Source organism: Ammospiza nelsoni, chromosome 8, assembly GCF_027579445.1.
Source record: "Ammospiza nelsoni isolate bAmmNel1 chromosome 8, bAmmNel1.pri, whole genome shotgun sequence".
NCBI classification, from domain to species: domain Eukaryota; kingdom Metazoa; phylum Chordata; class Aves; order Passeriformes; family Passerellidae; genus Ammospiza; species Ammospiza nelsoni.
In genome coordinates, this window is record NC_080640.1 from 14,844,138 (window position 1) to 14,856,763 (window position 12,626).

Sequence of the window (12,626 nt, forward strand, 5' to 3'; positions counted from 1 at the left end):
CTCAAAAAAATTCAGGTGAATTGTATTGCCTTGTCTGGAAAAATACTTAGTGAGGAGAATTATCATTTGGGTCTGGCATTATTGATGGTAAACCTACTCTGTCTCCCTTCACGGTCTTTTTCTTTAATTCCTTTTTTTTTTCACTTTTTCCTTCACAATAGCTAATTAACAGGTTAGCTGTTGCTTATAGGTTTGCACATATTTTCGTTTTTCTTAGAAAGTTTGCAAGATGTTCAAATATGAAATATAAAATCCTAATTTGGAGACTTTTGGTTTTTACCTTTATTGAAAAAGGGCTACTGACAATCAGATTTCCAGATTATTTTACATTATCAGCTTTTCTAAAATTTCAGTGCTGTTTGCTGTATCCATTTTTATTGAAACGGATTTTCCAGAAAACTTTTTATTATTAATTAGGGAGAACTTTCAAATTAAGATTTTTTTTTACCTTTTGATGCAATTTGCATGTATTTATAATTTATGCCACATTTTCATTGTGCATCAAACCATCTTTTATGCCTGGCTAGAACAAAGATATCTTGGACTCCATACTTAGTTTTCCAGAAATTGAGATGGATGCACACTGCAGAATTACTGCATAATGACTTTACCACATAATAATCCCAACATGCTTAGCAATTTTGTCTCAGTAGCCAGGTAATTTCATGTTGCATTTTTGGAAGTACTGCTTCATTTCATCCTGGGAATCTATATAAACTTTGCTTTTTACCTGCTAGTCATCCCTGAGCCTTTCCAGACTTGTGTTCAAACTGCACTCCAGAAAGCACAGTTAAACCGTGACAAATTAGTAGCAAGATTATGTAGGTAAATTAGCATGGCTGGAGAACTCCTACTTTCCTTGTTTGGTATCAACCCATTAAAAAATAAAAAAACAAAATCCTCTTTGTTTTAGCACCTGGCAAGTTGATTATCTTGTATAAGCATTTTCAAAGTGGCATTGTTTTCATGATTTTTACAAACCCCTTATTTGGTATTTTCCCACCAGGTCTAAATTTTGGGGGCTTTTTGTTGATTCTTTTCATGCCAGAAAAAGAGATCAGAACTCATGCACAGCCTACCTAAAGCCTCACAGAACTGGGCCAAATGCCTGTACTTATCTCATATATTTTGTGCTGAAATAATTCCAAAGGAGTGTTGGTTAAATACCTACCAGGAGAGACAGCTGGAAAACACAATTGTGCCTCTTTCTATTCGTTAACAACTAAATCTTTAACATAAACCACAAACTGAAATCTTCCATTGCTTCTAAGGAACTGCTGTCTTATTTGAGGGACTAAATACAATCTATTATATATGTATAAATAATTTATTTGCTTGATTTTATTATGATGACCACAGTGTTAACTCAGTACATATTTAATAATACAGCTAGAGAGCTTAGTTTCTACTTTTTTTACTGTAACTTTATACAGCTTGTGCCATTTTTGGCAGCACCCTTATATCTTTAATAATTTAATATATGGTGTCTTGCATCTGAATCTCTACATTACTTTATCAGATTCTTTGAAATCTGGAAACAGTGAAGCTGCTTTTCCAGTTCTCCTCCAGGTTTTAGGTGACTTCATTCACTTTTTTTTTTTTCCCTTCAGACTTCCTCTGACCTGTTGTTAAGGTGCTGGTTTTTAAGTTAAGGAAATTGCTCACTGGAAAAATGTACCCTATGACTGTTCTGAGGACTAAGAATTGGATGGTTTCCTGTGAAATATATTTTATCTTAAACATAAATACTGTTCCTGATCTCAAAAGTCAATCTAGTACCAAGGCATGCACAAGGAAGTGTTACTGAAAATAGATTGATTTTTGTCATTCCACAGTGGTTACCAAGTAGGTTTCTTGATAATGATTGATAATGAGTATGGTCTCTCAGCATTATGCTAAATTTTAGGCAAGTTGAGCACTGTAATGGGAAAGCAAAGTTTCAAGAGTAAATGGGAGCAGGTCTCTTAAAGGAATTAAGAAAGTAGAAGGGCCAACATATCACAACGTCACCTAAGGCAAGAGGCTGTCTTTCCTAAACACTTCAAAACTCCTTGTAAATGCTAGCATTCATTATAGGAAATGGACTGCCACCAGAATAAAACTGCCTACGGAAAACTTCACTTTAAATCTCTCATTTTACCCTTAAAACATTTTTAATAAGGGCCACACATGCATGAGTTGCAAGAGTCCGTAGCTCCCAATATCCTGAGGACCACTTCTGCTTTAGAATGAGATTTTTAATTTAAAACTTTTAGAATACATTTGGATTTATTGGTTCTGTTTTGGTGCCTCAGATATTTTGAAAAATTACACACACACACACACACACAAATAGGTCTAAAATGGAAACAAACCCCAAAACTTCAAAAGTACTTATAAAACTGTACTGTCCAAATTATGCATTAGAGTGCTTAAAGCTACCTTTCATTCTGCTTTTTGGAAAGTTGACCAGGTTCCAAGAAGTCCTAGGACCCATGAGTCCTAGGAGGCCTCCCAGAAAATCCTAAGAGCTGGTTTAGAGCTGATAAGCCCTCTTTCCCTGGCTGCAGGTCACACAGCAGATTTTCAGATATCTGGGCAGATGACATGGAAGACACTTCAGAGGGTTTGAAAATTGCATTATTTCTATCATATTTGTGTGCAGATGGGTGGATGTCTATAAATAGTTTTCATTTTGAAGACAAGCATTTTCCAGAAGAAAAATGCTCCTTAGAAGAATCTACGCTGTATGTTCAGGATTCCCTTTTTCTAATCAATGCCAGTACAATCCAGTTAATAGGACTGAAACTGAAATGGAGTCATGATGGGATTATTGACATTCTGTTTTGAAAACACTCACAGAATGTCTAAATCCTGACTGGTGAAATGCTGACACAAACTGTAAGCTTTTCCAGGAAAATTTGAGGTGCCAGGGCTGTCACTGCAAGGCTGTGGCTCCGGTGGTGGGTCTGCATTGCTCTTTCTCTCTTCTCAGAGGTGCAGGCAGCTTCTTGCCACCAGCATGCTCAGATACTTCAGTTCCCATGTGATGTGGTGATATGGTGCCCAAATAAAAAAAAATTAGTTGAAATGATTTATGTGAATTTTGAAGCATCTGAAGTACAATAATTCCCTCAAAACTTGATGTTGCTGTCATTGGTTTTAGTAATACGTGTTCCTGTATTGTATTTAATGTCTGAACTCTGGAGCATCTCACAGTACAAAACAAATGCCATCACTTTAATCTCACTTAAGTGAGAGGGAAACTGAGGCAGGAGTGGGGAACTGACTTATGCTTTACTTCACACAAGATTAGCAGAATGTAAAACTGAACCTTTAGCTGGGTTCCCTCCATCCTCTACTACAATAATAGGAACTACCTCAGTGCTCACATCCTCCCTCTCATGTGAATAATAAGTAATACTATTGAAAATTCTCACACATCTTAGATGAAAAGAATGTATTTGTTCATATTTTTAAACAGTACCATGAATGTGTGGGCCTTCTCACTGTGTGCATCTTTCATTAATATCCTACTACAGGATCTTGTTGGCAGGCTTGCTGTCTTGCTGTAGCAGACAGTTGGGTGTTTCATTCTGAGGAATTGCTAAGCAAATATTTGATGTGCAGCAAGTAGTTTGACTTTATGGGTACATTTGTCCAGTTAAGGAATACCCTGTCCCTTTGCCTTTCACTCCACCAGACTGCCTGCATGCAAAAAACCCTGAAGTAACAAGTAGTATAAGTGGGCAGTGTTCACAATAAAACTGGACTCCAGGTAGTGACTGTAGGCAATTTAGTGAAGTTTATTAAATAGTTTGTGCTATGGGTATTCATATTCATTTTGAGCAGACAACAAGGGAAAAATGCTGTCCTGAAGTCTGATCAGGAAAACGTTTTCTGTAAATGTGTCTTTTTGTCAAGTAAATAATTTGATGTTGCTGCATGTTTGAGATTTGCTCAGTCAGCCCAAGCTGTGCAACCAGTCCACACTAATTCCACTGTGGGCTGTGTGCAGCCTTTCCTCCCTGCCTTCAGCCTTGGCCCTGTGATGTGGAGCTGCAGCTGTGGGTAAGGCTGGGGCACCGTGGGCACGTTCCTCCCTCCCTGCTGGGTGCTGAAGGGTCTCTGTGGGCAGGGAAGGGCTGGGGGCAGCTGGCCCTGCCCAGCCCAGGCACTGCCACCTGCCCCAGCTCCCTGTGCCTCAGGTGGGAGCAGCTCCCACTCCGCACCTCCCCGGTCCCACAGGCAAGCTCTGTCTACACCATTACTTTTTCCTATTAGTATCAGTAAGTCCCAATGGAGAAGCAATTAAAGAACTACAATAAATTAGATGATTTGCCCTCTTAGCAAAAGTGCTATAAGCCTGTTGTTTTCTCTGGTTTGTGTAGGGCTGCTTTTGTCAAGTCATAGCACACTGTTGCTTAACCCAGTGCCTTTAGCTGTCGGTTTCATTATCATAAGCTTATTCATATGCTTCTATCTTTCTCTTTTTGTGTATAATGAATAATTAGTGCAATTTAATGTGTCGTCATTGTTGCTTTTTCCAGCACAGAATAATAATAAAAATCCAGCATAAATATAAACTTAATTGCACCGTAACCTCTTTACACATCTGTACGTCTCCACATAAGCCCTCAACAGTGATCTGGTTTGATAAATGACACTTTTTTAAGACTCTGTACATACTTTTTCATAGCAATTTTAAGGACAAAATGGAATCATCAGAGGTTCAGCATATGCAGATACTTGGGATATCATAGAGTAAAACATGTCTATTTCAGAAGCATGAAATAAAGCCAATTATAACAGCTTTAGTGAATTAGACAGTGGAAACAATCTCAGGATGAGTGCTTGATATTTAGCTCAGTTAATACCAATTAAAGCCTTCATAATAATTTAAAATTCTAATGTAGAAATGTTCTGTTGCTATTTGCTCTTTTTTTCTCAGTACTTTTAATGAGCAGCATTGCCTAGATTGAATTTTTATTTTTACTATTTTCAAAAGGACATTTTTGCAGTTGTACTGTTAAAATCTCAAAACCTTCCTAAAATATACATGGTAAAAGGAAAATGGTGTACAGAAGCCTTTATCTCTTTATTTAAGCATTCAAATGACATCACAGACTACTCATGCCTTCCTTCCATATTTATTCTGTGGTCACTGGATGCTTCTCATACTCATTTCAGTTTGCTGATCTCTGTTACACCTTTTATCTCTCACATGTGTATTTTTCCCAGCACAAGGATGTATATTAAATGTCATGTTTCTTTATAGTGTTGTGAAGATCATTGTTTTACTTCTGAAATAGGTAGTGCACATGTGCTATGAGCAAACTGTGGTAATCTATGTAAATTATGTGCACAGAGCCCTACTCTACCCTTGGGGGAAATGCAAATTAGAACATTTTGTAGTGTGTTTGTTTTTAAATACATACACTTTTCACATCAAGGCTCAGGACAGACTCCCTGTTTATTTTCCCATTGCTCATCATTTGTTATTCCTTGTAAATATCTCAGTCTTTAATGATTAGTTTGCTACTTTGGCAGGAAAAAAAATACTTGATGAGTGAAGTCCTCAAAATACAATGTTTGGTGTATTTTATAGCTCTGCTGTAAGGGATTTATCTGCTTGTAAAAGGGTATGTAACACACAACTCAAAGCCATTATAGTGATCTGACAGTCTTTATTAATTTTCTCCCAGTGCTGTTTTGTTTTCTTCTTTTACATTAATGTTTGCAATATTTTTAATCCTGCATGACTAAAACATAGTTAACTGATTTTCCTTATATGAAGCAAGAAAAACATATCCTAAACTGTGTTGTGTACTGCACTTGCAGTTCTCTGCAGATGTAATTTGTTTTAATAATAAAATTATTTTTATACCCTTTAAGTACCCTTTCGGAGAAATGTTTTAATGTAAGTTGTCTGATTCTATTTTAAGTGAAGGAGAAAACCTGGTAGAGGTTGTCTCTTTAAATCAGATCTGCAGTGTTGATGGACCCTCTAGCAGGCACGGTAAGAACCATTCTCACCTCTGCAGCAGGGAGCTTGACCATATAGACTCTCACATTCAATCAAAACGTTTTCCCTTTTAATATGCACTGTACCAATCCTATTCCCATGGTTACAGCCGTGCTTCTTTGGTTGCTTCCAGACTGTTGGAAAAGGAAGGCAGCATACATTTCTCGTACAGGAGTTTAAAACATCATGAAAGCAACCCTGTTGTGATTTGCATTTTAAATGTTTCTTTTTTTTTCTCATTGTACAGAATGCTGTAGCAGTAGCTTCAGTTCATTTGCCACAGTCTGTCTTCTCTCAGTCTTCAGCCTGGCAATCTGTTGATAACTCCACTTGCAAGCTACAGTTTATTGTCTTTCGGAATGGAAAACTCTTTCCTAGCACAGGAAACTCATCAAATCTCGCAGACGACGGGAAACGTAGGACGGTTGCCACACCAGCTGTTTTTGCTAAAATAGGTGAGAAGCTGTTATGCATTATTTTCTTTCATCTCAAAGCTACGGTATACTTGATTGTGCAGAGAATAGAGGGGTAGAGTATGCAGTGTGCTGGGAGGCTGGATACAGTCTCTGTCTTTAGTACAATGTTTGCAATTGTTCCTGTCTGCACGGTTTTGTTCAGATTGTCCTGCAAATAAAGAAATGCCCTTGCGCTACGATTAGAATGTAAATTCTGGGCTGCTGTTTGTTGACTGTGTTGTTACAGATGCTCACTCCTTAAAGCTATCAGAAGGATCCTTGTTTTACTCTTTGCAGTTGCAATGTTAATGTCCTAGGCACTGGTAAAAATAAGGCTTTTGGAGCGGGAGTAGTGCCCTGTTGCATGTATCAATACTCAGCAGTATACTTTCTGATGCGATGGATGTAAAACAGGTGTTGTTAAAGACTTTTATCTAAATGGCATACATTGTATGTGCCAGTGAATCAGTATTTTGGTTAATTACTCACCCATGCATTTTTACTAATTTTGCCCGACACTGAATAGTGCTCTCATTTCTATTAACATTTTAAAATATTTGAATGTTACTTTCAAAGTGCAGAATTGTCTCAGCTAATAATCATCCATGAAACTGAGCCGTTTCTGCAGTTACATGGGCAATAGTGTAATACTGGTCATAAATGAAGAATCTGAAACAATAAAAACTATCTCCTTTGTGAGGAGTTATTAGATCATTGTGACACAATATGTGTTTGAAATGCTCAGATTTATTTATACCATTGTAAACTTCTCCGATGTGAGCACTACCTTTGATTTTGACCATTAAGATTTTATGTCCCCTGGCTTTTTCCCCCCTAGTTTAGTGTATCTGGTCTCTTTACAGAGCATTCATCACTAAAGGGTTTTCCACTCCGTCTCTCTGATTCAGTTTTTTCCTTTTGCAGATGGGTGCAGTTTCGGAAACCTCACTAGCCCTCTTACTATAGGATTGAGGCACTTTGCACGGGGTATAGACCCCATTGCAGCCTTCTGGGATTTTGACCTTCTAGATGGACATGGAGGCTGGTGGGGAGAAGGGTGCCACATAATTAGTTCTGCAGGCAATATTACCACCATTCAGAGTACACACTTCAGTAACTTTGCAGTGCTAATGGTAAGTATATGACTTAGCAAATATAACTATATTTCTCTCTCTCTCTCTTTTGCCATTCATTTATTTATGTTTTATTTACATGCATCTGTTTCATTCAGATTTGTCAGTAGATGACCTGGGTTTTTATAATGTTTAGTATAAAACAGTCTAAAAGAAAGTAAGTTACTTAACTGCTAGCAAGTGAATGAACCTGGTGGTCAGTTTTAATATCCTGAGACAGGCCTAATCAGAAATGGCATTAACTTCAGTCTTATAAATGAAAGTTCCATCAAGGAATGATTAGTACATAATGGTTATAAATTATATGACAGGGTTTAAAAATGTATACTCCTGTGTGCTTTTACATCAGCACATCTCAGAGGCTGGTCTGCTTTTGTTCCTGCCCTGCACTGTGTTGATCATACTAATTAGTTGCAGGCATACCGCAATGTTGAATCATTTAATAAATGGAGAGGAATTGCATCTTCTGCTCTTTTAACTGGGGACAGAGCTGTCCTTGTTGATTCTGTGGGAGTTTTGGTTTGTGCACCGATGCCGATAGCCTACTTACCAAATTGCTGCTTCTGAAGGAAAATATTCCTGTGCAGTGCTAACACATCAGCTGCTTTGCTCTGTTCTCAGTCACACTTACAGTTCCCATTGCAGTTATTTAACTAACCTGCTTAACAGAAAGTTACCTTCATGAAAGCAAAAATATAATGCATACAATACTGAACTCTTATTATTCAGGGACTAGAGGAAAGCGAACAAGAAACTGAAATGTTTCTAAGCTTTAGAAAATCTTTGCACCCTTAAAAATATTTATTATAAAACAGTTGTAAAAAGAGTAGATGTGTGTACTATTAATACTAGATTGCTCTTGAATGCTGATGCATGATTGCACTGTAGATGCTGCTTGTGTACATTACAGAAATGTTTATAGTTGAGTAAATAATGCATTGTGTGTATGTGTAAGGGACAGCAAACACAGGCGACAGGAATTGCGAGGACGTGTGCAGAGAATACCAATCTGCTGCTGTCAGATGGAGCCCAGATGGCAGCCAATCATAGCACAAAGCTCTGCTGCCCACGAGTTAAATGCAGATATTATCGTCCACTTCGTAAGAACTGATTTCCCTGAGACTTAGTTGAACATTTTTTTACCCACTATAGAATTGTTCAGAATGTAAGAGCTGTTCCTCAGATTTGATGACCGCAAATATAGCTCATTTTCTACAGCTCCTGTGAGCTCCCTTTCCCCCCAGCCTCTTGTTTCCCAGAATGTAAATAATAATTTTGCTTTGAGGGTGTTTTTCTAAATTAATTAAAGAAAACACCTGTTGACTTTGCAGGTGCCACACCCAAAATGGCTTCCTCCTTCTTCAACTGCTTGAGTTCAGCACGTTGCTGTTAAACTTTGAGCAGTTACTAAATGTTAACTAACAGTGTGCAATCCACCAATTCCATAATTTCTTTTTGTTTGAAAAGTTGAATACTGATACAAGGGCTGCAGGAAATTTTTGGGTTGAAATGCCCATTTATCTCTTATAAGATGTAGGAAATGGGTTTTTCTACAACTGTAAAGGCAACTGAGGCACTTTTTGCTGGAGATTTTGTATCTGGTATGTAATTCTGCTTTAGGCATTGTGTTTGTTTATGAGCATTTGACTGTGCTTTATTTCATGTGTGCATCTTCCAATTTTATCTGTGCAAGATAAGAAAGTAGAATCTTAGAATCACCCTTGCTTTGCAATTTCTATGGTAGCAAACAATGGGATATGTTTCCTAGCTCATGTTTCACAGTAACTTTTAAGGAAAAAGATGACAAGTAATTTTAAAATCTCCATATATAAATATGCACACGCACAAATCCACTTTCCAGTCATTGTCTTTCTAAATGCATAATAGAAAATTTTTGTAGCTTCATTATGTCCAAACATTTTCATTCAAGTATTATTTCTTAATTACTGTTTTGTGGCATAAAGTCAAGGATTATTTTATTTGATAGAAATTATGCTTTTCTGGGCAGTTCAATTCTCATACCAGAAATGAAAATACTTCATTGTTCTGCATTGTTATTAATTTATAAGATGAATAGTATAATGTGTTTATGTGTACCTTATTAATTTATATCTATATGCCTAAAGTATTTTTTATATACTAAAAAACCATCAGCAAATTCAAGATACCTGGCATATGGTGTGTAACTAATGAAATTAGCTACAATATCATGATACATGTCATTAATCTGTAATTCTCTAATCTGTTAAGCAACAAAAATTCATAATTGATTATTATGGTTGGGGGTAATTGCAGAAAACTGAATATCTGTAAACTAAAAAGCAGCACTAAAGCTTTGCATTGCCATCAGAATTGTGTACATCCTGCTGTAGATTAAGCTGAAACAGAAGCCTCAGTCAATCCAACTGTACATTTTATGGTTAGCACAGCACATATTCTGGTTTGGCACCTTTTTAAATAGTAAGAAAAAGTTTCCTAAGATGGTTTCATAGAAGTTGCTTATGTCTATGTAACATAAAAGGGTTAAAATAAAGGTTTTCTAGAGTCCTTTTTTTAGAAAGGCAGCAATCAAGGATTTATCAACAACGATTGATAATTAATAAGCATGAGCATACTTCAAGTGAGAGGAGTCATGTAGAGCCCTTTGATTTCTCTCTGTGACAGTTGTTCAAGTGATGTCAGTGAGAGAGAAAGTTTAGTTTGGAGGTTGGGTTGGGAAGGAGGTACATGCTCCTTCCCTCACGTGGCCTCACACTTTCACTTTGCTCTGGGTTGGGCTGGCAAATAGAAGTGAAATAATAGAGTCAGACACAACAGAGCATTACCTATTTCTGATCAGGTTTTGAGTCGTATGTCCTAGAGGTGAGAGTAAAATACTGTGATCTAACTCCTACATTATATTCCTGCTTTTTACTTCATGTACTGTGCACTCAGACTAGTCCTCTATTTTTCCTTTCCTTTCTTCTGTTACCTATAGGAGGAAGAGAGTTTGTTACGCTCTAGTTTCTTTTGGAGGTGTCCAAAGCCTCTAGGGTCCTGAACTCTGCAATATGATTTTCTATTTTAGAGTAAAATCATAAATTTATAGACTCTGAAGCTTTGTCATAACTAATGATAAGTATTTGCTTCTTAAATACCAAATATTTATGTTGTTGTGCGAACAAAGTTGTACATCAGTATTTTAATTTTTCAGGACAATGTGTGTGTATCTTATGACCAATCCAGAGACCTCTGTATCTGAGGAATAACTCTTCAGGAGATGACAAAAATATCCAATAGCAACAATGAATTTCAAAACTTGTTAAATACGTTTTGGCATACATTGTCCTTTGTTCTTCCTTTCATTTTTCTTAGAACGCAATAGAAATTCAATAGTGATGGATATTACTGTAATTGTATACAGCATTTCCTTTCCCCCTTAGACTGCTTTGTCAATAGCAATTTCCTCAAATCTGCCAAATAAACACAAATAAAATTATTAAATCTAAGTATGACACTTCCCAATTAACATTAAATGGATTAATAAATATTCTTAGCACTTCTAATTGTAATCCTAAAAGTTAAATCAACATAAGGTTAAATCAACATAAAATCATAAGCAGCTCCTTTCCTATTCTGTCACAATTTGTCATATTATTCCAACCAAGATAGGTTTGGGTTTTTGGGTTTGCTTTATGTGCATAACAAGTAATTATTTGTAGAAGTAGCATACATTCAGTGGATGCTTGAATGAAATAATTAGGGCTGGGGAGACTGAACTGACAAAACCAGAGCATATTTGAAACTGTTCTGGAAGCAAACCTTGGAAAATGGTGTGAATAGGAAACTGAGAAGAGGCAGGATACTAGGAATGGATCACAGTAAGAGTTAGGGTACTTTTCTCTTGTTGTTTTGCAAGCATCCCCCCAATCTTTGTAGTCTTTCCAATCTGGTATAAAAAAAGCCACTTTTTCAACATTTTCATTGTTACTGGGGACAATTGCAGAATTTTTTAAGCCTGTTCAGTTCAGTTCTGAACACAGAATTCTAAACTTCCATCTTTCAGGTGTTCTGCAAATTAAGCAGCCTGTCTAAGCCTTTTGAGAAATTAATTCATGAGTCAGGGAAGTATTACAGAGATGTCATTTGGAATGTTGACATAATTACAGTATTTGACTTTTCCCCATAGAGAACACAGGGTTTTCTCATAGCAGGCTGTGGAAACATTGTTCTGTACTTTGAAAAATCAGACTGCCTATAACAAGAGACTTAAGAACGAACATTTCAAGTCTCTTTTAATGTTTAAACACAAATTTAAACACCTATAGCATAGACCTTAGCAGAGTCTATGCACCAAAGATTGTGAAAGTGATCCAGAAAGTTTACTTGCTATATGTAAAATTAACATTTGTTGTAGTGGGAGCTGCAGAATTCCCTGGAATTAGATTAGTTGCACATGTATAGATGCTTCCCAGTGTGAAGAGCCTGCAAGGAGAGGCACATGCTCCTCACTTCAGTCCTCAGCTGGCATGCACTGCTCTCTGCTCATGCAATGCTCATGCTCATCAGAGAATGCTGAGCCCATATGGACAGTATTGAGTCCAGCCCCCAGAAAAGGCTGCTTTTTTAAGAATATTCCTGACTGACATTCCTTTGCACAAAGCCTCGGAATTAGACTACACTTAAGAGCAAGATGTGCTTTTTATTTCGTTTTCCTTCCATGTACTTTTTATTAAATTGCATTTAATAATATGTATTATTTGCTCTGTAAAAAACATAAACTGGTTTGGTACTGGGCTCAAAATTCTAGGCTTGTCTCCTCCAAAAGGCAGTGTTTTTATCACAAATTAGATCTCTGGCTCAAGCTCTTTCTTTCTGTTTTTCCTTTCTGTTGGCTTAATGGATCTTTCATTCATCATGGTGCAACTTCAGCCAGCAGGTAAATGGATTCAGATTGTAAAGCTCAGTAAAATATGCCAACTCTTGGAAGATAGATGGAAATTAAGGGGCTGGAATCCAGGCCTTGGGACATCTTATTGTCTTGGTGGCTTCTAC

The 12,626-nt window shown here is 37.0% G+C and overlaps 1 protein-coding gene across 1 annotated transcript in view; it reads left to right on the plus strand.

The window, feature by feature from the left end:
- The window catches only part of LOC132076152 (adhesion G protein-coupled receptor A3-like), a 252,558-nt gene that overhangs the window by 196,772 nt on the left and 43,160 nt on the right, over positions 1-12,626 (plus strand). The window contains exons 13-14 of the mRNA XM_059477084.1: positions 6,252-6,459; positions 7,384-7,592. Of these exons, the coding sequence (XP_059333067.1) occupies positions 6,252-6,459; positions 7,384-7,592 (417 nt within the window). The remainder of the gene's footprint in view (positions 1-6,251; positions 6,460-7,383; positions 7,593-12,626) is intronic.